Source organism: Dromaius novaehollandiae, chromosome 18 (genome assembly GCF_036370855.1).
Source record: "Dromaius novaehollandiae isolate bDroNov1 chromosome 18, bDroNov1.hap1, whole genome shotgun sequence".
NCBI lineage: Eukaryota > Metazoa > Chordata > Aves > Casuariiformes > Dromaiidae > Dromaius > Dromaius novaehollandiae.
This window is the reverse complement of record NC_088115.1, coordinates 9747202-9774108: the sequence shown is the minus strand read 5'-3', so window position 1 is coordinate 9774108 and position 26907 is coordinate 9747202. Positions and strand designations below refer to the sequence as shown.

Sequence of the window (26907 nt, the reverse complement as noted above, 5' to 3'; positions counted from 1 at the left end):
CCCAAGTTCAATGAACAGTTGGGGGTCTGTTCCAGAAAGACTGGATGCTCTCAGATGCGTGTTTTTAAGGCAAAAGAGGGAATGATGTAAAGTCCTGGCTCTTAACTTCCCTTCCCGAGTATTCAGAATTGCTGCGTTACTCAGGGAAGTTCCTTCTGCAGGACACACAGACTGGGGAAGGTCAGGAATGCACCTTTCGAGAGGGAACAGCAAAGTCAGACGGCCTTGAACTTTGCTGGGTTCATAAATTTTGTCTCTTCCGTGAACGTGGGCTCCAGCTGGCTTCAGGTAGCCTCCCTCCGCAGGCCCCCAGCTCGGCAGGTCAGTAGGCCTGCCAGGAATTACTCACGCCTCCCTAAGGGGCTATTAAAAATGAATAAATAACGGGCAGACTTTTACTTAATTTGTATTCCTGGAACGCTCTTCCCCTGCCCAGAGGGAAGTTCCCGGGCACGCTACGAGATGGGCACGGATGTGGGAAAGCGGGGCCGTGGCAGGTTTCCCACCCTCCCTTCCCACAGCACCAAACCTCACGTCTCTAGGATGGAAAGCATCCCCTCTAACGCGGCAAACGGCAGCACTAAGTAGGGGTGCAGGCAAGCATCTCGCGGCAGGGGCTGGGGGCCGTTACCTGTTCTTGCACTCCCAGTTTGCCTTTCTGGATAGAAAAGGGGTTATGAGAGAAGACGGAGTTAAAATCTAGAGTGGGTCAAGAGGGACTGTCCGGTACAGCGGATCAGCCAGCGTGTACAGAAGGTGCGAGAACACACTCAAGTACCATAGGAAAAGGTCTTTGCACTGAAGCAAAAGCCAGACTTGTGGGAAAGGACAGAAAAGGGAGCAGTAAGGAGAAAGATGTATGAGGTAGGGAGAAGAATAAGATGGGGGGGGGGGTGCTGTATTTCAGAGAGCCGTGGGGTTTTCAGACCAGAATGGACCTTTTTCTGATCTCTCATCCTGACAGGCTCCACCGTCCAGGCGAGCGGGTGTCTCCCTGCGATCCCAGCATCGAGGCCAGCCTGCCATGTTGTGCTACAGCCTTCCTTCCGCCTGTGACTGCCGCCGCCTCCGGCGCGCGGGGCTCGCACACACACGCGTCCACAAAGAGCCTTGATTCCAGGTCCCTGCCGTCTTTGGGGGTTTTCTGTGCCCTGCCGGGCACGGCCAAGGCGAGGCGTTTGGCAGGATGCAAACGCGCCGATCGGGACAAGCTGCGGGAAGCCCCGCCGGCACGCTCTCCCGGCTGGAAGAGCCCGAGTGTCGCGGGAGCGGGAGGCCGGAGTCGCTCCAGGTGACACCAAAGTGCCAGCCTTAATTTATCTGGCTCCCCCAAAGAAGGAAGGGACTTAAAATCAAGGCCGACTCGACAATGATGACAACAAAAAGGAAAGAAAAAAAAAAATCAAAAAGCCCCCAAAGGAACGACAGCTACTACGATGAGAACAGCATCACGGTGTGCAACCAGTCACCACGGAGACTACGGGACGGCGTTGGGGTGTGCTCATGCTCAGCGCGTACGTACCACCGACGAGTCGACAGGCAGCTGAATACAGCTTAACTGCCCACTCGCGTCTTCTCGCTTGCTGATTTCCTGAAGTGAAAACGGGGAGGGGGGAAGCAAGGGGAAGGGGGGGTTCAATTTTCACAGTTGCAACATCAGAGCTGAGAGCGGGTCACAAACGAGAGAGAAGAGGCAGGACGGGGCAGGACAGAGGCGGAGGAGCCACGTCGGGGCGAGGACGGGCTCGCCCGGCACACGGGAGCCGCTCGGGGCACGGGGAGGGACGTTTGAGAGGGAGCAAAGCCCTTCGAGGGGACCAGCCTTACCTTTAAATTAAGTGTTCCAAAAGGAGATTCAGCTCCTAAGTGATAATTGTGCTAATGAAACACCAGCTAATTACTGAAAACATGATTTTATTCTTTTTAGGCAGCTGCATAACGGGATCTTTATTTATTATGCTGTCATTAAGCAGCAATGCGGGCTTTTAATGAATGTTTGATTAACACAATATCAGTCCTCTTACAGCCAGGTGAAATACCTCATTTAAGGAGAACCACGTGGGTTCAGCTCCTTCCTCGGCCCAGCTAGAACCTCTTTGGGGAAGCGCTCATCTGGGGGTGCAATCCGGATCTCCCTGAAATCAGTTGGAGGCTGCAGATGGTGGAGCTACGATCCCACTGCGGGGTCCTCAATCCTGCTCTGGGTTTGTCTAAAGAATGGCTCCAGCACCTGCTCACAGCACCAGAAATCTGTTTTTCCCTACCCCATTGGAAAGCAGAGGTTTTTAACCTCCTCTTTGGGCCTTCCCTTCCCTAGTGGCATTCAGGGGTTCTCCGAACACGCCAGGGAGCACAGGGGCAGGTCCCAAAGCTGGATTTTCTACCCATCTGCTCATGGAGGGCCAGCAGGAAGGGTCTGCAGAGCATGTGTGGTACCAGCCCGTGGGCCCCTTTTCTGGGTCTGGGACCTACATGAGGGTTATGTACAACAGTAGCAAGGCACAGGGTATCCAACTGGCCTAATTTCTTGTCTATGTGGCATTGAATTTTTCCTCCAGTTGCTGTGTGGGATGTAGGATTCATCCCCCTGTAGAAAAGCTTAAGAAAGACCGATCAACTTTTGGACCTGACCAGGACAACGGTGTCTTGCTAGCCCTGTAATGGACACTTAATTTAAAGTCTTTGGTTGTAACAGAGGGAGCGAGACAGGGAAAAGCCATCCAAAGAGAAAACACGGAAACATGTTTCCTTGTCAAGAACAGTCCCAATGAAACCAATAGGAATGTAAAAGGTAAGGGATGCAACCAAAGCACAATCCAAAGGCTCAAACAGGGGAAATGGCCTGCTCCCTCTGGCTGAAGTCCAGAAGTCCAAGTTCTGTTTTCTCAGACTACGTATACAAGGTCTGATGCTACATCCAGGGAGCGGGTTATGTCTCTCCTACAGAGGAAAGCATGGAAGGGCTTGAGGAACGCCAACCCAGCTGGCTCCAGCACACGGCAGGCCCTGGGTCGCGTGAGGGGCACAGACCCACGAGTGAGGGCTGCCAGGGACAAGGGGACACGAAACCAGGAGGATTACCAATGGAAGAATACGCTTTGGAGATAACATTATCTGGGAGTCCCCCAGGAGAGGAGCTTGATGTCTAACAAAAAGCTCTCTTACCAGGAGTCAGTGTTTGCTTCGGAGATAAATCCCCAGGTCAGGGACCTGATGGCTCAGGCAGCAATTTTGAATTCGCAGCTCTATCAAATGGAAGCGCTCTGCTCGCCTTCCCCGCCGTCCGGCTACCGGGGACTCGTGCACAAATGCCAAACCCGAGCTAATTCAAAGAACGCACATTCAAAAATACCCACGTCGCTTAAAATCCTGCACGTGCCTTTTGCATGAGAGAAGCAGGTTACCAAAAGAAAAAAAATAAGAAAGAAAAAGAGGAAAAAAAAAAAAAAAAGAAACCCAACCCTGCAAAATATATTGCTCCGGATTTAAAGTTTGGAACAGGTTCTTTTTGTTTCTTAACTGCTTATATACATCTGCTGCCTAGCAACGGCGGGCTGCAAAGCCATGCACTAAAATTAACGAGGTGCTTGCAGATTGAGGAAAGGCAGTCAAGGAGCGGGGAGATAAAGACAGCAGCCCTGAGATTGCGTTTCAGCCCAGAAATCTGGAGGAGAACGAAAAAGCCTAACGCAGAAAGGGTCAAGTGAAACCGCCGGAGAGCGGAGCTGGGTTCTGTTTACAATGAGAGATGATCTCTCCATTAATTTTGCTTAGGAGAGGGTTCTTTGTACGCCTGTTAGCAAAAATGAGGACGAGGTATGTTTAAAAAGCTACACACCAGCAAAGCTGAATAAACACAAAAGAGCGAGGCCGGGTCTGGAGGGTGAAAGCCTGTCTCTGCCGAAGGCAGGGCGGTAATGCTGACTTCAACCTCTCGGAGATCAGGCTCGTGACCTCCAACAGACATTTGCTCTCCCTGTCTGCTGCGGAAAACTTGGGTCGAGCCCAGGTATCTCTTCATCATATTTCAATTTACTGGAAGAGCGGTGAGAACTCAGAACAACAAGGGCATGGTGGGAAGATTATTATTAAAATGCCATTATAAAAGCCTGCGATATAAAATAGCACTGTAATCACGCTGTAATCAGAGTCACAAATTACATAAATCTGGTGCAAGTTCATTGAAATTGCCGTGGCGAGGTAGAATTACGCCCGCACAGCCGGAGAGGAATTTGGACTTTGGAACCTGCCCGGATTCTGGTCTCGGTGACCTGCGCCTGCCTTTAAACACAGCCTTAAGTGCCGCTGGCTTCAAGTTAAACATGTTATATTAGTGCTTTCCTGAATCAGAAGTTACTCCGCGATTTACACTGTTAAGGTCTGTTTATACTGCAGTTAAAACACAGTCGCAGCTCACATGGAAATACTGGGGCTGGCTTTAACCACCTAGAGCAATCTCTCGGCAGAAGAGCAGCTGGGGCAGCCCGGGCCGGGCCACCAGCGCGGGAGCGGGCTCAGCCGCCGGGGACTGCCCACCCGACCACCGCGCCAGCCCCCCGCCCGGCTGCAGGGGCAAGCTGAAAGCAAATTTGGGCTGACACAAGACCTCCCTGACGCCAGGGAGGATGCACCCGGAAGGATACGGTTATTTGCATAAAATTGCTTGCATGCGGAGCCGAGATACGGGTCTGCAGGGAGTTATGTCACAACACTGGCATTGTGGCTGGCCGCAAAGTGGGTGGGAGACGAGCTGCAGCCCAGTGAGACGGGGCCACGCAGCCGGGCTGAGACGAGGACCGGTGGCAATGGCCACCAACGGCAAACGCTGGCCAGGAGGTGCTGCTTGGCAGCAAGCACAGGTTGCTGCTGCATCAACGGGCTTGGCCATCGTGAGCAGACAAGGAGGTTTTTAGCTCTTCTCACTCAGGCAAGGGAACACGGTGCTATTCAGGAGACAGTGACCTTTCCCTTCTGCCAAGGGGACAGGGGAGGTGATTTACAGAGAAACAGCCACAATAGGAACAATTAAAAATAAAAGCACCAACATGGAGAGAGACAATACAAAAAAATCCGCCTTGCCATCTCCTGGTACACCTCCATAAGATTCAACCCCGAGCTGTGCTCCAAAACAATAACCTTAAAAAAGGTTCTGTGCATACTGATTCTCAGGGTGGTAGACTATTATGATAGACAAGCGGCAAATCTTCAATAATATGCAGTCACCCCAGCACACTTAAACAAAAAGAATCAGACATACTGTGCAAAAACGCAGCCTACACACCCAGATGCCAGTGAGCAGTGTTAGGTTACGTTTTCCTCTCAAAACCCCTGGGCAGGGTATAAAGGTCCCCTCTTTCCCTCCTCACTGACAATTTTGCTCAACTGGACAGTATTTTGCAGAGAACTGGGTGGTCGCAGGCACCGACTCTGGGACTCGGTGACATGCTCATTCATTCACTTAGGACAACAGTACAATGAGAAGAAAGATGGGGTTGGACCGCATCACCCCCATGAAAGCTTATGGGAGTCTACGCTGTTTCATGGAGGTTCCCAGCCTGAGGAAGCAGCCGGCAGAGACTAGAAATAAAGTCCTTTAAAAAGTGCAGAGCGTTGCAGTGCTGGAAACGGGAAGAGCGCTGTGAACACACACCATCAAAAAGGTAATCACAGCGCTAATCTCTCAGCAGCCTGCATAACTTTTCAAGAGGGGCTTTTAATCTGGCTCACACACACAGTGAAAACTGTTTCAAAGACACTGTCATAGCAGTTCTTCCATCAGCAGGGACTGACTCACCACTGAAGTTCAGGGTTGTATTAATGCTAACAATGCTTTTCATTTAAGCTCAGCTAAAGGGCTTGCTGTATTAAATTGTGCCTTGGCTAAGAAGAAGGGGAGAAAAAAAAAAAGACGACCTAATATTTTTCCCCAGCTCTTTTCATGTACCACTTTTATAAACATTTCATAAATCATATTCCAGGATACAGAGGCCCTGCAATTTTAGAAGAAAACAAAGGCATGAGTAGCAGGACTTTACCTCAGTCTGGAAACCCTCTACCAGGATGGCCACCAGCAGGTTAAAGAGAACGTAATTCCCAAACGTCATGAGGGCAATGAAGTAGAGAGCAGCCCAGGAAGAGGTGGACGCCATTCCGTTGTACAGGACCTTGTTCCAGTCTTCCTGGGTCAAAATCTGCAGAGAAAGGGCATCGGGAAAACGAAGATATCCAAGGAAAGCAAGCCATTTTCCCCAGGCCTGGCTGTGTTTCTGGGCTCTGGATGGGCAGAGGCGACGGTGAGCTGCTGCACGCAGACGAGCACCCTTCCTTCGGGGTGTCCACCACAGCCGTAACTGTGCATTTGTAATACGGCACGGTACTTCATCAGAAAGAGCTCACCCTTCTGCTCGCCCAAAAGATTAGGTGGAAAGAGGCTCTGGAGGACAAATCTGGCCCGAGCCACCGCCTGAGTCAGAGGAGAGATGGGGCAGCAACCAAAGTGATCGCCTCCCACACCACCCCAGGGTACCAACCCTGCCCAAAGCATCCCAACGCCAACCAGCGCCAAGGGACGCCTTCAGCCATAGGCGACTGCAACATCGCGTGGATCTGATGTTTCCGACAGTCGGCCAAAACAGCTAAACATCCTCCAAAGACCCAGCAAATACAGAGCTCAAAGCTGCTAGAGCAAAAACTACACATATAAGCTACAGGCTTAAAACAGGTTTCGTTCATTGTTGCAATATCATTGCAAACGGCCCTGCTCTCCTCCACTGAGCCTCCATCCTCTGCACCTCCTCCCAGCCAGCCTGCAACCTCTCCAGAGCGCCCTGCAAACACAAAACCTTCTACCTCTGCAGCTCCCCGATTTATTTTCTAATATTGTCTGAAACCCCTCATGGTCCCCCACTTATGGCTTTGAGTCCTCCCCCTTCCACGGCAAGGGGTTTCACTGAGCTCTGTATGATGCTTTGGAAAGCAACCCCACGCTCTTGCAGTCTCCAAATGCACATTTGTTGTGGGGTTTTCCATTTTGTACCTGGAAAACCGTGACGATAGCCCACAGCAAGGAATCAAAGTTCTTCCTGTCCGGCAGAGTGTCACCGTCTCTCTCCGAAGCAAACTTACAGCCAAAGAGGTGCATCCCCAGGATGCTGCATGTGAGAAAAAGCAAGGGCTGAACAGAAGATGACAGTAAACAAAAAACAAAACAAAAGTCATACAGCAGGGCTTAATGTGTCTCCAGATTTCAGCTGGGCTTTTTATTTTTTATTTTTTTTTGCTTTGTTTTTTTAAAGATGAATCATTTGTTCGCTGAAAAATGCACAATGAGATCACGCAAACCAATTGTGAATTTGGGTCAAATCTGTTAAATAGTTTCAGCCAAAAAAGTATGTCTGTTCCTCCTTCTTCTTTTTCTTTGTTTTTTAAGTCAAAACATTTTGTTTCAACATTTTCTAAACAAAATGTTTTGACTTTCCGTTTTGCAATGGCACATTTTCAGCAAAACGTGTCTAAATTGAATTAGAAAGACAAAAAAGGGTTTCTGTGAAATGCCTGAATGAAACACATCAGGTGACCTGAAATAACTTTTTCCATTTTGACAAGAAAACAGAATACCTTTCATTTTAGACTGATGCTAAAAGAATAATTTGTTTTCCCCAGCTTTTGGCCAGTAACCTGAATAATCAAATTATTCACAGCTCTACTCAGCATCACAGCAGCAAATGGTGTTTTGGAGTGAAAAGTCGCACTGGGGAAAGGAACATTATTCCACTGAAGAGACCGGCTTTCTTCAGCCTGCTCAGCATCTCAATTGCTGGAACAGCAACAGAGTTGGCTATTATAGAAAGACAGGCTGTCTTCAAAATCTAGACCGAAATCCAACTATTTGGGGCTAGTCCAAGTCTATTTCTAATACTTCCACTGCAGAACCTCACTTATCAAAAGAAGAGGCCATGTAAGAGCAGAATCACCAGTGCAGAACAGGAGACAGAGAAGCCAACTTCATTTTAGGAACATTGCCCTCTCCCTGGCAGTATTTTTAGCACAAGGCTTTCTGCTAGTCCACAAGTATCAGGGCGGCTGTCTTGGGGCGATATCAGGGAATCATCCAGCTGAAAGATGCTCCTTGCAAATGATCTTGCAAAGATCAATGTCCCATTTGGCCAGAGTTAAGAGAACTTGGTCAGGGCAGCAAGCCCATCACCAGTGCTGGCCAGCAAGGCCGTCTCTGGGACCGTTCAGCTCAGATGAGTCCCTCTTGCCTGCTGCTCAGTCCTTCTTCAGGACTGGAGATCAGAAGCACTCCCCAAGCGCTCACCTGAAGATGAAGATGAAGAGCATCAGCAACATGCAGAACGTGGCCACGTTGTCCATGGTCTTCATGAGGACGACGAGCTGGCGCTGGAGGGCTGGCATGAAGCGGACCAGCTTCAAAACCCGCATGAGCCGAAACGTCCGCAGGACTGAGAGCCCCCCACCTTGCTGGCCCACTATCTCCCAGACGCTGAGGGGAAAAAAGGGCATTGCAGAATGAAAAGGCAGCGCCTAACGCAAAGCCGCGGGAGAGCGGAAGCCAAAGAGAGGGTGAAATTCAGAGAGGAGAGGCTGGAAAGCAGGAAGCGTCCCGGGCAGAGACGCACTGCCAATGCCTCCTGGAAGCTGAACAAGCTCCACATCTGCCAAGAGCAGAGTCCCACTAGAGCGTCAAAAACACGCTGCAGATCAGCGACTGCAGCTGCAGGTGCAGTTACAGTCTTTGCACATGCCAAGCAGCCAGACAGCTACTTAATTGGACACTGATCATGTTGGATCCTAGACTTTCCCAGGCTTTCCCTAGACTTCTTTTCCCTGCATTTCAGACCCTAGACTTTCCCAATTCACTTGGACTGGTAGCTTTCTGCTTGGGCTCCTCTCAAACAACCACAAAACAACCCCAAGGATATATTTTAGTGCTCGTGTGTGTGTGTCTACATGGACTAGTTTACAGCAAATAAGTATAAAGTGTCATAGGAAGGTATTTATGCCCATTCTTCATTATCTTGCATTTTAATTAAACAGTCAGATAAGGGGAAACACATGTAAAGAAAGCTCTGCGTCTGTACCTAATCACCACAATGATCCCATCAAAGATGTTGTACGGATTCTTAATGTAGCCAAAAGGACCATAAACGAGGACTTTCAACAGCATCTCCAGGGCAAAGAGACTTGTGAAGACTATGTTGCTGATCTCCAGGGCATTGGTAAGCTCCTCCGGCTGGGGAAAGAACGAGAGGAAAGGAACAAGGTAAGCAAAATAGCTCTATTAGGCATGTGCAAACATACACTCAGAAATAGAACAAGACCAAACATTTTAAGCACAGAGATGTGGATGCAAATGGTGTAAGAGGAAAGTGACAATAGCAAACTTAAACCCCAGGAGAGAGAAGAGAAGAAAAGTACTATTTAAGGTTTATACACCCATTATAAATTGAAGGGGGAAATTCGGACATGGACTTCATGTTAATCACAGCTTTAGCACCCCCACAGCAGGTTTATGTAGAAGTGTCACGTGCAGAGTCTTAATGTTTTCACAGCCTCTGTACCAATGCTCCTTATACCCAAGGGAAAGTTGAAATGTTTTCTCTGGTAATTTCAAGCACGCGTTTTTATTTAGTATCTTATCAAAAGACTTAATAAGATTTTCAAAAGCAGTTGGTGATTTTAGGTGCTTTACCTGAAATGTCTCAGAAAACCTGATAATCAGGAAGCCCTGAACATTGCTACTGAGGAAAGGGCCCAGTCCTAGTATTTCAGACTGACAAACTAAAAATAGAGGTATGAAAAAAGCACAAACAGACTTCCAGTAATCTTAGACCTAAATTAATACCTTTCATGTTATTCTACCATATTTCACAGAGGATTCCCAACAATGCCTACAGACATCAAGCGCTGCGCTTTGCACGGTGGGTGGGCGTGCATTATTGGAAAACATATGGCGAAAGACAAAAAATGGTGGTGTGGCCTATTTAGGATCATACTCTCAGTCAGTGGCAAAGATAGGAACAGAATTTGTAAAATACCAGAGTCACTCTCCCAATTTAAACCCCCTAATGTATATGCGACTTCATGTGTCTTCCTAAAAGCTGCATTAAAATCTAGAGCGACATCCTGCTGAGAGATGGCCGTGGGATCAAACTGACAATATTGAGGCGCCCAAGATGCAAAATATTCCAGCCCACTGCAAAACACCTGAAACACATCAGCTACTTGATTCTTCTTCTAAGTGGTAGTTCAGCACTTAATTCGTGTACATACTATTCTAAATTCCCACAGGTAACCACCTGCATCTTTAGATGCCTAGACACTAAGGCGGTTCACGGCCAGCTTTACAAGTGCACATGCAGCAGCGAAGCAACAAACCCAGGCCAACACAGGATGCTCACGGGATAGCTCCTGACTGCTCCCACCAACTAATGGTACTAAAATGACTTTATGGCTGGCCAACAGCAGGAACAAGAACTTCCTAAAACCCATCAGGACCCAACACGACAACCTGGTCCCACTGCAGCACAAGCTGCAGAGTTGGACATGAGGTGTCCCAGTCCCGACCCACTACACAGGGAGAAGGGCGATGCAAGGATATCATCGTCACCTCGCTCAGTGCCTCATCGATTGCCTTTCAGAGCACCAAGAAACCACAGTAACCAAAGACTTCGCAAATATATGCTGGGCCAATAAACAAGAAAAATTAAATGCCCATGTGGATTTCTCTCTTTGTTTCCTAGCACCAAAGCCTCTGGGAACAGCCTTCCAGGCCCTGTTAGCTCAAGTCCCTGCAGCCCGGTGCAAGGGTTACTCCACAGACGGGGACCCAAACTCTTACGACGTTATCTTGACACTGTAGAGCGATCCCCAGGGACTGGCACTGACATTGGTGGGTGTTTGGTGCGACAAAGCAGCAGTCCTAAGCTAGCGAAGGGGAAAATAGTAGCATCAAAAAGAAAGTTACAGACAGAAAATGGTTCAAATGCTTCCTACGTCTCAAACATCTGCAGTGTTTTTTCCCTTTATGGCAAAATAAGGGAGCTAAAACTATGAAAGAGGCTGCCGTGCAAAAAACAGTGAGTTTTACAAACAAAGGGAAAGGAGAAGAGATAGAGAAACCAGAGAGGAAGAAAATAAAGGGTTTTATCGATTCACACCCCAGCACATGGGGGTTTACACCCATCGTTCCCACCAAGGAGCAGATCCCTTGGCTAGAGACTGACAAATACACACTTGACACACAATCCACATTGCTTCCCTGATGATCTAGAGTTAAAATACAAATGCTTTAGCTCAGAACATTAAGCACAGCCCTGGCTTAAAATTATATACGCACAGGAGCACTCAGAGACAAAGCAACAAATAGGCCGTGAACAAGTCAAGTTGCGCCCCAGGACCATTTTAAATAGCTAAAAGTCTACATTAGTCACCAAAAATGCCAACTCATTCATAACTGCAAGAGCACCACGGTTGACTGTGCTGTTGTTATCGTTATGACAGCAATATTGTCAGGAAAAGAAACATGTTCCTGGAAGCTTTCCTCCTCATCCACCACCACCAATAAACAGGGCGCAGAGGCTGAGTCCTTGGGGGAGGACAGCGGGACAAGCCACAGCCTTGCCAGCCAAAGCGGTGATTTTGCGTTAATAAACTGAATTAATGGAACTTTGCTCTTACCAAGCACCTTCTGCTTGAAGCTTTTATTGGGCCTTGTAAATCCAGATGGAAACGGTTGTCATGGCACAGAAGGGCCCTGGGTCAGGGGAGCCAAGCACGGAGCAGGACTTGCACCCGCGATGCTCCGATGTGCTCCCGGCTGGAAGCCAGCGATGGGCTGGGAATGCCTCTTGGGGGGGCGGGGGGGGTCCCAGCCAGACCCTTCATCACCAGCAACCCCTTTGCACACAGGGAAAGCACGGAGCGCTCCCAGCCCATGCTAAAGAAACGCACGGAGCAAGCCGTTAAGGGCACCTCTTCAGCAGCACCTAACCCCACTGCACCCAGGACATGGGCCTTTCTTTAGCTCTGACCTTGGGAAGAGGCGGCAAGTTTGGGGAACCTGTCGGTGGGAATCAGCTCGGCTCGTCGCTTCGTGCCAGCCGGGGCCGGAGCGTGCCGTTAGCGACCACCCCCAGCTCCGAAGGGCTTCACCCGACGGACGCCGCTGTACATCACCTCGGAGAAGCGAGGTCCCGCGGCAGCACCGGCTGTAATCGGCGTCAGGGCTCTGGCGCGGGCTCGAGGCTGCAGAAGCGCCAGCGAGAGGAGCTGGCAAGGCGGCAGCTCTCGCGGGGGCCTGGCAGCCATCAGAAGCGGCGATATTAGAAAGAATAACCTGCTGCCTCCACCGCGAAGAACGAAAGTGGCACCCCGCGGCCCAGGCGGCTTCGGCGGGGGAAGGAGAGATGAGCCGCCCCATGTCACGCCGGGTCGGAGCACGCTGCGGCCAGACCCGGCTGGGACCGAGGATGTATTTTGCTCTGGGAGCAACGCGGCTCCCAGCGACCGCGACAGGGCGGCACGAAGCAGGCGGAGGGTCCCTGCGGCCGGCCGTGCCGTGCTCCCTTCCGAGCCGCGGCCTCCCCGGGGACGGCTCCCGGGCCCTGGCGAGCACCCACGCTCGGGCGGCAGGGCTCTCGGCTGAGCCTCCCGCCGGGACCGCCGCGTTCGCCCGCTCGGAAATCATCCCTACGGATCGAGGTGGGCTGGGACCGCAGCCTGCCTAAGGGGAGAGGCATCGCCAGCTGGGAAACGGGGGCCCAAATACCCAGAGGCAGCTCTGATAATCTCAGCTACGAGATTTCCAAGAAGATCTATACATGTATATATAATACTATTTAAGATATTTCTGCTTTAGAGAGATCACAAACGTGTCTGAGACATCTTTCCTTACATATCATTAAAATACAGCAGGAAAGCAGGTTTTCCATCCCATAGGAATTAAAATTGTCATCCCATCCCCAACACAAATGAAAAGTTTCAGATGTGGTTAACTGAAGCGCTTTGTCTCCGAAATCTTGAGAGCCTCCTCTCCACTCCAGCCCGTATTCCCTTATCCATTTGTTCTTTTCTATAAATCAACCAAAATTTAAAAATATAAATAAAAGTCAGCTTGAAGAACATGGAACTTTCCGTTCCCAAAAAGTTCAAATGGATGCTTGAAATATTTCAGACAGTGTATTTCAATAGTGGGTTTTTTTTCTTTTCTAAACACAGAGTTCACTGAAACCGTTTCCCTCCTAGGAATGGCTTCAATTTTGATAAATTGCCCTTTTCTGACAACAACCGCCTAATCAAAACACCATCGACCGACTCTCGACAGCACGTACCTGGGAGAGTCAGAGATTCCCGGCCCGGCCCCAGCTCCGAGGCTCCGCCGCCAAGCGCGGGGGAAGCGGCACCAGAGCAAGCGCCGTCCCCACTGAGTGCAGGTATCACCCTCACCACCTCGGGGCAGGTATCACCCTTCTTTGAGCCAAGCGACATAGCTGGAAAAATGAACCATCCTCAGCTTTGCCTACGTGCCTGGGAAGGGAGCCCTGCTGAGACCCGCGAGCGCCAGCGAGGACGGTCTTTATGCAGGTCCGCAGGCAGGAGCAAGGTGCAAAAGGTGGGGATTACTTGCAGCACCATGCTCCCTGCCCCCCGGGTTGATTTGAGGGCATCTGCCATAGATTACGATTCCCCATTAACAGCAGCTTCTGCTAATTCTCTCATCAGCAGCAGCAGTGACTAATTAAAAGGAAAGCTTGCTATGATTAAATGAGTAACACCCAGAACAAGCGAGATACAAGCGCGATTCAGCTGCGGCACAAAATACCAGCTCTTCCAGCGAGTCTTTGGTAAACACGGAATTTTGTTTCCAGGATATCTGGCCACACCGGCCATGCAGACATAGCGTCCTGGATAAATCATTCCCTGTTAGCGCTGCGTTTGGGTAGCGTCCATTTGCTGACGTACCAAACAGTACGTTGACAAGCGCTGGCAGCACACAAAATCCGAAAAGACAGCGCGGCATCGCTCACAAGCGCCGCACGGCGAGCGGACCCGGCGGCCTCCCCGGCGGCAGCCCGGCACGGCGGGGCTCGAAGTGCCGCTGCCTCCTGCACCCGGCCTGGGGGTCTCGGACGGGGCTGCCCGGCACGGATGGGGGCGAGGGGGGTCCCAAACTGCGAGAGCTCAGACGCAGTGAGGGGTGACCTGGAGGTCTGCACCACAAGAAAGCAAGCGTTTCTCTGCAAGGGCCGGTCAAGAGCGCCCAGGAAGCCTCTCTCGGCCCTTTCTTGCCACGTGCTCTCACACGCGGCAGCGGCTCTCCCCCTCGAGTGGGGCCCTCCTGTGCTCCAGGATTCGGGAGCCTTTAACAACTCACCAGCACTGCTCAGAGCCAGCTGCATTGCTATTCTGCACGTGTGTCAAAACTGCATCTGATTCTTTCCTTTCTTCTCTCGTTTTGTTTTGGGCAGAGCCAAGCCTCACATCACCCGTGCGCTGCGGCAGCAGGGTGTCCCTTGCTCGACCGCAGGGTGATGGCTAAGCTCATTTCTCTCTCTCTTCCCTGCTGCAAAGAGCTCTAGTGACATTGGGGGTCCAGGAGGTGACCAGTCCCACCCGGGTCACCCCAGGCAGGCCCACTGGGAGCCCAGGCTCTTGTCACCAGTATGGTCCAGGGGCACCCCTCAGCAAAGAGAAGACAAGGGAAGAACATCTCCGATTACTAAAATGCTGCCTCAAGCAGTTCCTTAGAGCTAGACCAGCACCTTGCCCTTCTTCAGCATTCAGAAATAGGCTGCAGGGCGTTTTATTTATTTATTTAAAACTTAGGAGAAGTTCTTGAGCAAGGCTGCAGCTGGCAGAAGCTGTGCGCTGCATTTCCACCTGGGTATGAGGCAGTAGAGCGTGGTACTCCCTTCTGCCAGGTCTGTGTGCACAGGGCTCCAAAGCAGCTTCTGAGCAAGCAAGGCTGAAGGTAATTAGCAGGGAAATGTCACTCAAAGCAAGGAGGACCAAGGCTGAAATCCTTAAAAGCACAAGTTGAGGTAGTTCACAGCCCTGCTGGATGATGAAATGCAGCCCAGCACCCTGGCACACATCTCGGGGAGCTCCTTCGCTCCCTGTTGAGCCCCGGGGTGGGCCAGCCATGGCCTCCACCTGGAAGCACTGATGAAGGTGACAAACTCGTGAGGCTTCCTGGGACAAAAAGAACAGCTCCGGTGCCTTCGCCCCGTCAGCCCAAGATCAGCTGTTCTCCCTAGTCTGTCATGGCTGGAGGTGGCAAAGTTCCTCTCCAAGTTTTCTTTTCTCTGAGGAGATACTAAACATCCAAGTACATTTGTTTGCTGGTGTGAAAGCACGCTGGCTAAAATCAAGGGAGTTTGGGGGGCAGATGATGAGGTGGGACCTAGCTGGCCTCCATGCCTACCTCATTCCAGCCATGACCCGTGAAAGGAAAATGACTGTGCTACAGCACAGACACTTCATCTTCATCAGACCTGCGTCCAGCCCCATGCACGCAGGCATGTCCAGCGAGGATCCCTTCCCTCCTCTTGCCCACGACAGTGAGTTTCAAGCCACGTGAATTCTGGTCCTGCCTTGCCGCTCGCCCCAGGACAGCTGAACGAAAGCACAGAAGCTCCCAAGAGATCTCCTCTCTATCTTGCTAACAATAAAATATAACATCAAGACTTCTGTCTTGCCACAGTGCAAAAGTCCGGAGGGGGCAACCAGCCAGAAGGCAGATCCCTTCTGATCCCAAGGGCTCTGCTTCTGAGAGCACATGCAGAAGACCATGAAAACTTCTCGCCCCTTCAGACGACTGCAGAAGAAAACCTCCTGAAATCATTACCATGGCAACTAAGGAAAAATACCACAGGAGGAAAATAACAACCTCAGCTATTTCCCAGGAAACACCAACAACATTTTACTGACTCATCACTTCTAGATTTTTTTTTCTTTTAATATACACACATAAGAAAAATCAAACAGGACCCACCAACACGAGATTTGCCCTGCTCCTCAAACTGACATGTCTCTTGGTCTGCTCTGGGTGTTTAATCAACAGTTTTTCCAACTCAATTGGTCTGCGAGAAGGAGATGAGGAGACACAGCTGGCACTGGGTTAAGGCTAAGCAGTCCTCCTGCTGCACATTTAGACTAAGCAAACATCTCATTAAAGCTAGTTGTAGCCTCAGAGCTTGCTCACCAGCTTTCAAGGGCAGGGAATCATCACCTGCACCCTCCTATTACTCTGCTGACGTGCTGGGTCCAGGAGCCGGCCCTATCTACCACAGGCAAACCATGGCCCTCTACGCTTCAAGTACCAATGGGGCTTTTTGCACCAGAAATCACCTTGACCTGCCATGCTTTGTTTTCAATTTCATTGCTTTGTCCTCCAGTTGGCCAACAAGTCTAAATGTCTCTTCCTCCTTGCAGCCACATGGTTTGTTATTTCCCCGGGCCTGGGTGTCCATCGAGCTCCCGAGCAGCTTCGGGAGGTTGGCTGCAGCTTGCAGGCTCTGCTCTGCCGAGCTCCTGCTGGCCCCAGACGAGGTGAGGCAGACTTCGGCAGCGCTGTTGAGCTATGGCCATCCAAAAAACCACTTCAATCCCCTTCAGTAAATATAACTCCTCTTAGCTACAGAGCCGCTTGCTCTTTTATAAATAGAAACTCAATCCACACATATTTTCTGCAATGACATTCATTGTCTTTGAGGCTCCTTAAAAGGAATTGAGCTTTAGCTATTGTCTTGGGTCCGGCAGCTCTAACCTGAGCTCCGCTTAATCAGAGCCTGATACACTGATACACTTTCTCTACTGATCCTCTGCCAAATTGGTTTAAAGGAAAAAGTTCTCCCTCTGGAAAACAATTCAGAAAGTCGCAGGATCGCAGCGGCTCTTGCTCTTCTCTTTCTGAATTGCCTCAGTCCCTGCGCTCTTCACCCACCCCGACACCGGGGTGAAGGATATTGCCGCGTAGACCTCAAGCACGCACTTTCCAGAAGAGTCTGCACTGCATCTCTCATTAATCCCACATTCCTGCTGGCTCCACCTTCCCATCCCAGTGTGGGTATAGACAGAAAGGGCAGCGTGCTCATTGCTCTGCAGGCTGGAGAAAAAGCACCGCTGTGAAGTTCAGGATTTATAGCCATTTATATAAAGAAAATGACTTTGACAGACAACTGAACAAGTCCGGTTTCATCCCAGCATGGCACGGGAAAGGAAGATTTTGTTATAGACTGAATAGAGACTGAATATTTTATGCCACAGCAAGCAGTACTGTAAGAAAGAGTGGAAAGCAGCTTTCATTTCAGAGAAATTGGAGCTATCTGCTCAAAAGGAACTTCCCTTCCGCCATGTCCTCTAATCTCTTCCAACTTCCCCTTATTCCTCCCCATTATAATTAATATACGTTGCTTTCTGATCTCACCCCTTCGTGAGGAAGGGGCCTGATCCCACGGACGTGGTGCCGCTCTGGCTGCAGGGCAGCATGCACAACATCCTCCTCCACCGCACACTTGCCACGCGACCGTGGCCGACGGCCGAGCTTCCCCGTGCTGCGGCATCGCGGGGTGCTCACGCTCCGGCTCCCCCTGCCTCCCTTCCACCAGAAAGGCCCAAGATGGGATGCAAATCCAGGGAAAAATGCAGCCAGGAGCACTCCGGGGATCCGCAGCAGCCAGCCAGCCCTGAAGGGATCTGCCATGAATTATCCTTGCCCAGGAGCCATAGATATCACCAATAAACCATGCGCTCCTCCAAGCCCTCGGGCTATGCTTTCTTTACTGCTCTCAGGAGGCACAGCAGATATTCTTGCCTGAACTCCTTATCTCTCTCAGCTTGAGATTTCAGGATGAATATTATCCCAGAAAATGCAAGAAAAACATGAACTGGCTCATCCATCTGCCCAGGTTTTGATGGAGCTTAAGCCGAACAAAAGCTGCATTTCCACTTGGTCACACCTTGTAAGTACTTGAGATTTAAAGCCCTCTATTTCAAGTTAATCTAAACCAAGTTTCAAACTTATCTCCCCATTAGTACTTGAGAAGGTACCAAGGGGAGGGAGGAGAAAAAAAGAAGAAAGAATAAGGCTGTCTCTGTGCCGCTCCTGCACAGTTCTGCTGAAACTGGGTTTCTTATCCTGGTAACACTATCTCTAATGCTGACTGACTCCCACGGGGGAAAAGCTGCTCGTTTCCCAACATCAGCAAAAGAACAAATATAACACGGAGCGAGCAATCCCGCGGACACCGAAGCGACCTGACAGCGGGAGCACCCGGCGGCTGGGTGACATCCTGCTCGCTTTGGGGCCGAGCGGGGTGAGAAGGGGGCTGTGTCAAGGTGGAGCAACACCAGGGCAGCCTCGATGCTGGGACCAAGAAGAGCTGGAAAAGGTGGAGAAGATTGATCACTGGTAAATCACACACAAAACGCTTGCAGACAGAAGTGTTTGCTGCTGTAAATTGGGGAAGCTACACAAGCTTTCGCTGTTTGCCAGCTTGCACCCGGGGGGAACACCTGCAATAATCAGACGTAACACGGAGAAGCGCCTATCTGCAGATCACAGTGATTTTTCATCCTCGCCGGGATGAAGCGAGTTTGGAGAGTGCACATCATTTTCCCATTTCACCGAGCTTGATTCTCTTCTCAGGGCTGTCTGAGCAGAGATAACGTGAGGGTGCTGATGGCAGTTGAAACATCCGCTGTGACGATATGATCTAAGGCAGCCTGAGTATTTCCAGGCTCTGAACAAAATTAACAGGAAAGGATTGACACGAACAGCTTCCCATCCCTGGAACTGAAGAAAACTTTAGTAGAAGACAGATGTCAAGAAATCCGCAGAATTCAATTCTCCGGATGCTTTAGGGATGAACCTATCTGACAGAAACCCCATACCTTTTCCTATTGCGTGAAATCTCCCTTGATTTTCAAAGGATTCAACCTCCGGATCCAGGATAAAGTCTACTTTATGGGTAGGGCCTATTTTTTTAATACACAGGAGGGCCCTGGCACCACTGTATTTTTGCATGCTGCTCTAGAAGAGCATTGCGATCTAGTCAATAAAAACACACAAGCTCCAACAAGACCTCATAGATCCTTCAAAATACTAAGGCTGAATAACCTCTGGGGTCAATAAACAGAATTACCCCCAATAACAGACAGTGAACAGGTTTTGAAGTCAGTGATCCTAGTGATTAACAGCTCTGATAGCTTCTGTTACCATCGATTTGAGTCCCTTAGTCTCTAACAACAAACCGTTAAGAGTAATTTCTGGTTACGCAGGAGCTAATTGACTATAGCCTGTGCAGATCTATAGGGCACCTTCTTTTCCTACAGCCTGAGTGCCCTGTGCAGCTGCAGCGCTGAGAAATTAAGTTGCAGCTAGAAACAAGCAGTACGTTGGGCAAAGACAACAGCCTCCGAGGGAGGGAACGCCTGGCAGTGCTGCCAAAGCACTGATCACTTGGCTAAGATGAGCTGGCACCGGGCAGAGGAGCTGTGCACTGGAGTTAAATAGAGGAACGGCATATGCACCAAAGTGGAAGCGGAGATACCTCTAGGAAGCAAAGGCGGTGCACGGATGCGGGACCTCCCGGGTGTGCGTCCCCCCAGGCTCACGGGAAGAGCCCTGGAGCTGGTGGAGGTCGTCCCCAGAAAGGTCATCTTGCTGATTCATGGGGATTCATGCACATATTTAAGTGCTTTCCTGAATCAAGACCTAATAAATTAGATTCACATGGGGAATCATCGCATTGGATATTTCGCCACAGAGAGAAGTAGGGCTCTCCTATCAGTAGGGCTCTCTGATCAGGCGCAGGGATGGTGTAAAGCAGCAGGGCCCGGGCCGCAGCGGGATGCAGCGCTGGCTCACACCAGCACGGGATAAACGTGGAGCTCGGCTGCAGGAGCGGGCATTGCCCTCCCAGGAGGGCAGTGGTGCCTGGGTTCGATCGCCCTGCGCTCACGGGAGAGCAGCCAGAGAGAGGTGCAAGAGATATCAAAAATACTTATAAAACGGATTCGTGTCCTTCACAACCCAGCAGCCTGACACGGATCCACGCACACAAGACAAAACGCTGTTCAGGTTTCCCCGATGGATCCACCACAGTGCTGCCACGGTCAGAGAGGACTCGCTGATGGCCAACGCAGCGGGTAGCACCAAGGGAGACCACGGCGCAAGGAAGACCCTGGGCAGGCTGCGGCCACGGGCCGGGCAGCACGTGCCCCGCGAGAGCTGCGAGGCAGCCGAGATCTGGCTGCCTTCCCTTTGGGAGGTGAAAGACCTGTTGGAAAGATCTCATTTTGGCATACATGAACTTTAAAGGACCAGCATCGATACGCCCGACAAATCCGCAGCTGCCTTTGACCGCGCACGTGCCCAGCAGCAAAGCATTCGACTTTGCTCAAAACTGGTAAAGGCTACAATGATCTTGACTTCAAAGGGCTGCAGCTAAAGTGGTTCAGATCCCAAGCGCATCCTCAGTTTCTCGAGGCAGCACTCCCAGCTGGACCGCAGACCTGCTGCTCCGTCCCCTCCAACCTGCCCAGGCTGTGGATGCTAACGCAGACTCATTTTAAGCCAGCAGCTCCTTCAGAGCATCCTCGAGCACCGTCGCGCTAGCCTGCACAACCCTACCCGTTCAGTACGCTGCCCTGCTCCGCTACGCCACTTACCATGGAGCAATCCAATTTTTCTGCCAGATGGAGAAATCAATCCGCGAGTGTCAAGACAGCCAAACCTACCCAGTCACTCGGAGACTGCGATCTGCTCCCTGGCCTTGGCCTCATTATCTGGCGCAGCGGTAACTCGGTCGCAGCTAGGGGCTAAGCCCAGGCAGCGCAGCACATGCAGCCTCTGCGCGAGCCATGCTCCACGCTGGCTGCATCTGCATGCACTGGTGTTTAAAGCCATCCAGGCCAGGGTCCCGTCCGGGCTGTCCCCTTGCAGGGGGGGTTGGGGCTGTGCCCTGTGCTGCAGGGCTGAGCGTGTCCCAGCACGACCAGCCCCCGCGGCGGCTGAGCCCATCTCCCCTCTCCTCCTGGCTACACGCACTTTGCAAGTTCTTCTAACTGAATTTTGGCTGAAGACTCAAACCAAATCTGGAGGTTGTGGGGTTACAGGCAGGTAATAATTTTCACCTGCCTTCTTCCCTGCACACCAACTTCATGGCAGAAGTATATAAATACCATTTGGGTCCCTGGTATAAATGATGCACCTCTGGCCTGGGCTCCTCCAAGCCGGCAAGTTTTGTAATATCGCTGCAGTTACCGATCCTTAACCTCCCCTCTCAGTCACCCTGGACACCTGAAAATCTGACACCCTCTAACTCTGATTAGGGAAGCTTGCATGCTCTCCGGGCTCTCCTGTTTACATAAAGAGGCACTTTAATCCGTTTTGCCAGATAGCTTTCCTTAGATGCTTTGGCACAGATGGTTGATATTTTCATGCTGCAGTGGTTATTAGATCGTAATGTTACCAGGGACAACTTTACATCATGTGTACAGCTATGCGCTCTGGGCCCCTGCAGCCTCATGCGCTACGAATTAAGCTTTAGATACTAACGTGAGTTCAGGCTGTTCTCGAAAAGGTTACTCCTGCCTTCCGCAGAGGGAGTTTGCGCATCCGCTCACGTTCATGACACTGCTGCTTTGTGGATTCATACATTGTATTTCTATAGCTAGTGATACCCCACTTGTGATTTTCCTGTCAGGCTGATGTCAGATATTCCCTTTCCTCACTTCCTTGAAGAATTGCCTCCCATGGATTATGTGCTTCTCTCCTTGGGTGCTGTCCCAGAGAGGCATTCACCCTTGTAATCTGTCCAAATTGCTTTTAAAAAAATTAACAAAAAGGTTTTTTACAGGTCTGAAGCAGTTTCCTCCTCCCGGCTTTAAAGACACCGGGGTTTTGGACCAATCTAGATCCAAGTCTAGATCCACAAGCTCCAGCCATGCAGCTGCGGAGAGGCCAGTGCAGGACCTCTGAGGCTAGATCATGCCTCTCTCTTGGTATGTTAACAGTGGTGAAACACTGCAGAGACGGCGGCTGAAATTCAAGCACTATTTAAACAAATGAATATGTAGGGTATAGTTCATACAATGTGAGTTCAGACAAGGAAAATCGGAACAGCCAGGCAGCTCAATGCAAACCAGATTTTAAAAACAAAAACAAAACCCCAAGCCCTTCCTTAAGGAAGCCCTTGCTGAATTCCTGCCCCTGTGGAGAAGTCCAACATCACGCCTTGCACTAAGCCTCTGCGTTTCACTCCAAGGAAGGACTTTAAAAAAAGCAGCACGTTATGGAACATAGTCTGGCCTACCGCCAGGGCTGGGGGGAAAAGCAGCAGAAAAACCCTCTGGTTTAGCAGCCCATTTTACTCCTGCTCTGTGGCAGAACATGCTTTTGCAAAGCCCCAGCCATCCAAACCCGTATCACTGCAGCGCCTCAGCCTCCCTAAGGCGAGTCAGTCAATTGGTTCAACAGTGTATTTAAACCCCCTCAGAGTATACCTTTAAATCACCTTTATATTTCTCTCTCCAAAGCTAATAGTTTCTACCTGCATTTTGCTTCATCTCTGTAGAAAAACAAGCTATTTAGCAGTCACATTAATAATCTTCAGCAATCTGGTTGTCATTTCCCTGATGGAAAATTTCACACTGCTGCCCAGCAGCAGCGACACGGTGAGTGTTATATGCACCTAAAGCTGCTCTGATTCCCTCCTACTAAATCCAGCCCCCATGAGAAAAGCAAGGATCACAGCCTTCTAAAAGGAGAAAATGCGGAGTTAGACACATTCAGGCATACCTACCCCTCGTGCAAAGGCATGAACCACATGGGAGCAACCCGATGCCGAGTGAGAAAGTCAGCAAATGCTTTGGTAGGTCGTGTCAGTAGGAGCTGAGAGAAACCCCAGGTCCCGAGCTCCAAGCCATCTGATGGCAAAATATCTGCGTGCTCTGCAGAGAGGACTGGGATGACAGGTCCTGAGGTAAGCAGATAAGCTGCCTTTTGCAATGTCCATTCAGCACCCAAAGCGATGAGTGCTCAGCGTGGCCAGGAATACTTGTGGGTGAATGTAAATGAACAGCCAGAGGTGGATGGGTGATGGTTTCAATGCACTTCTAATTTCCACTCATTTCAATATGCCTTCAAACCACCACTCTCTTCCTAAATATCCCAGACCTGGCCTTCTCTGGTTAACAAGTCTGTTAAGCAACTGACTGTGAAGACTTTTTAGTCTTCTAGGCATCCTCCATGGAGGAAAGCGGGTCTCCCCAGGACATCTGTCCCAGGGTAAGATGCAAAGCCTTCAGAGGAGCACACTTCCATTGGGTTATGAAGGGGAGCTTGGCTGCCTAGCTCATGTTTTGAAGTCCAGGATGCTCTGGAGGTCTCGGAGCAGGTGAATCCCTCCCACCACCAAGGAACCATAGGTGGGCACAAGCCTTCCTCCTCCTCCCACAGTAACCCTCACCCATGCCAGCTGCTGGTATGTCCTCTGCCCTCCGGCAAGATGCCGGTAAGCAATGCAAAGCTTTTGACACACCACCATAAAATACGTCCTGAAGGTATTTATCCTAATAAAGCTCGGTGTGTCCAGGGCAACCTGGTGTGAAAAGCCCAAGAGATAAATATTCATTAAATAAGCAGAAAGCTCAATACAGAAATGCATGGAGTCAAGTACTCCACAAGCCCCCTTACTTCTTCGCAAACAATCAGTCAACGAAGACAAATTTGGCAAGGCCGAGCACTTGCACTCTCAGGAAGGGCTCTCATAAAAGAAAAATCACATGTTTCAGTGTTTATAATCTCTGCAGAAAGGCCTGGTCCAGCATTTCTCCCCTCTAATTCCTGCTCTCATAACTGTCAGATTAGGAAACTGCAGACTATAAGCCTCTCAAGTTTACAGAAAAACACCTCTCTGCTCTCTGCCACCACTTTAAGTGGATGAACTAATAAAAACAAGCTCTGTTATTCACTCCAAATGCCTGGAAGAAAGGGATCCAGAGCAGTAGTAGTTTCAAAATGCTGTCAAAGAAAGCAGCCACCCACAGTGTCTGGAATCCCCCCACACACTTATCGGCTCCCTCCACCTTGTTACCCAAAAACCACCCTGAAATCTGCCTCTTCCCATCTTCCTGCCCATTGGGATCTCACTGCTGGCCGAGGCAGGGGCCAGGAGCCTCCCGCCGCCTTTCCTCCAAGCCAAAGCACAGGAACAGGAGAGCTGCTTTGTCTTTAGGGTTTTTTTTTTACTCAAAATCTTGATGACAGCAGTGCCTGGCGGTGTGAGAAGGCTGAGAACCCAATGCCCTGGTGAATGTGACACCTCCGCTTTAAATAGAGAAACCCCAGGTCCCAAGCTCCAACCACCAAGCCATCAAAACAGGTAGGGCCTGCGATGGCCTCGCACTGCTACAGCGTGAGGGCACCTACCATCTCATCTCCGTGCTGCTTCTAAGCCCATGCTGTTTCAGTGAGGACGGACCCCATGCAAGCTTGACGTGCATGGACCTGCAGAGAGGGCTTTCCCAAGCCGCCTTTTCTTGGGAGCCTGCAGCCAGCGTTTGGCCTTCAGTCCCTGATGGGAGGGTGATGCTGGTGCACGCTGCCTCCCTCGGTCCGTGCACGGAGAGCTTGCACGGGCAGGTCCTCCAGGGGCTTCTCGCAGTGCATGCCAGCCCCTGAAGATGTGCCCCTTGCACAAATCCAGTGAAACACACAGCGATAGCACAGCTCCAAACACGGCACATCCTCTCTCGCCTTTCATCTAGCCAAAGGAGGAACAGAAATTTTGATCCATTTCTGTGATCCACCTCCCCTCAGGTTCTTAAGAGATGATCTCCCTGATGTTATTAAACAAACGAGGAATCGCTAAAGCTTCCTCTGGCACACAGGCGAGCGTTTCCCAGAAAGGTCACTGTGTGAAGGTGAAACAGCACCGACTGGTCCTACCTGCAGGACCTCAGCGTGCAGCTCCGTTTAATGTGTACTGAAAACAGAGGTGAGCCAGCCAGACCGCATTAGGACGTCAGGGGGAATGCGATGGTCTGAAGGGACACATTTAGCACACTGAGGAGGTCGGAGTCTCCCGAGCACTTAGGCATTGATGCATTAATGCCACAGGAGGACACGGGGATTTGGAGCCGTTGTGGCGTGGCTCTGTCTGCAGCCACCCCGCCAACAACGGGAGCTATACGCAGCGGAAGAAAGGCCTCCGCATGCAATCAGGAAAGACTGCACAAACACAAAACGTGCCAGAAAGGGCAAAAAGTAAACAACAATGACTTGAAGCGCAAGGGAGTTCCCAGAAAATGCTGGCGGCAGGACAGGGATCGGGGAGGGGAGGAAGAGCTGCCACGTTCGGGAGCTTCCCGAGAGGCGCTGGGCGAAGCACGGAGCAGCGCCCGGCGCAGGGAGCGCATCCCCTCCCGGATCCCCCCCAGGCAGCCTCGAGCACTGCGCTCCGGAGAGCTGCCTAAGGAGGTTTTGCAAGACCTAAGCATCCAGGCAAATAAACTCTTCCCCCCCAAATCCAAACGAAGCGCGTGCCAGCAGGAAACGACCAGTCCCATCTGTGTGCAGGCACAGGTTTTGGCGGGCCGCCGTCGGGCAGCTGAACCGAGTTCCCCCACGCCAGGCGTGCCGCGGTCTGCAGCCACGAAACGTTAGGTGAAGGCTCAAGCTGCTTGAAGGCCTCTTTAAAAGCAAAGCTCCTGCAGCCCTCATGGAGACATTTCAAGAGGAACTTCTCTTCTTAATGACCATATACAGGAGCAGGATCTGCTGGGTGACAAGTGCACGAGAGCCTCGAGCAGAGCAGCCTCGTGCCTGCAAGGACTCAGATAATACAGCAGAGGACTAGGCTGTGATGAGTCTATTTTGGATTCAGCACGCTGTTGCTGTAGTGTTCACTGGGGAGGCAAAGGCATTTGTTATGTCCTCTCCAGAGACTGAAAATTCAATAGACTCTCATGCCTGCAGCTACGCTGACCCGAAGTCCGCTGCCACGAACAGCACCGCCAGAATTTCCGGGCTGAAACAAAAGCCATGGCAAACCACTGGCTCCTCTGGTTGGCCTCCTCGCTAGAGGAACCAAAAATACATGGTGCTTTCTGCATGACAGTGGTCTCCTCATGGAGCAGAGCATCGCTGGCAGGACCAGGACATGGGGCTGTGATGAGGCTGAGCACTGTCTGACCCTATTTACAAGCTAGAAACATGCCCAGATGAGAAAAGGCAACCCTGCCCTCCTCCTGCTCATGGCATAGCAGACCCTTTGCCATCAGGTCCCTTCATTCAAGACTCCAGTAGCTCTCACCTCCAACGCAGGGAAGCTGAGGGCACCAGGGCTGCCTGCTCAAACTGAAACCCCAGCACCGAGACGGGCCACGTTCCCGCAACGGAGCAACTCCCTAGAGCCAAGCTACGGCGGCGCAGTGCCACGTGGGCGTGCTTACCTGCTCGTGGTACTCGATGCCCATGCTGAGCGTGTTGATGAGGATGGCCACCATGATCCCACGGCCAAAGTATTTGCTGTCCACGATCTTCCTGAAGGTCTCGCACACCACGTGCCAGAAGGCCAGGATCTGGCTCACTCTCTTGACCCGGGCTTTCCCCCGCTGAGGGTCTCTCTGGTCACTGTAGTGGGCATCCTGTGTAAACTCATACACCCCGTCGCTGTCCGAGTCGGCCGTCTCGTTGTCCGTGAGCTCTGCGTCGTTGGCCAGAGTCTTGAGGCAGTAGGGGCAGCTGTCGGGGTTGCCAGAGCCGCCGTCCAGCTTGGTGCAGGGGCTGGAAAGCTTGCAGGTCCCTGAAATGCCAACGAGGCACGTTCAGGAGAGCCCATCGGCCAGCCTGGGGAGCTTGGGCTGCAATGGGAA

The 26907-nt window shown here is 51.0% G+C and overlaps 1 protein-coding gene across 1 annotated transcript in view; it reads right to left on the bottom strand.

The window, feature by feature from the left end:
- Positions 1-26907, bottom strand: part of CACNA1G (calcium voltage-gated channel subunit alpha1 G) — a 109592-nt gene that overhangs the window by 59787 nt on the left and 22898 nt on the right. The window contains exons 9-14 of the mRNA XM_064522657.1: positions 26485-26837; positions 9105-9256; positions 8321-8506; positions 7037-7151; positions 6036-6191; positions 1523-1591 (exon numbers count right to left, since the gene is read on the bottom strand). Coding sequence (XP_064378727.1) covers positions 1523-1591; positions 6036-6191; positions 7037-7151; positions 8321-8506; positions 9105-9256; positions 26485-26837 — 1031 coding nt within the window. The remainder of the gene's footprint in view (positions 1-1522; positions 1592-6035; positions 6192-7036; positions 7152-8320; positions 8507-9104; positions 9257-26484; positions 26838-26907) is intronic.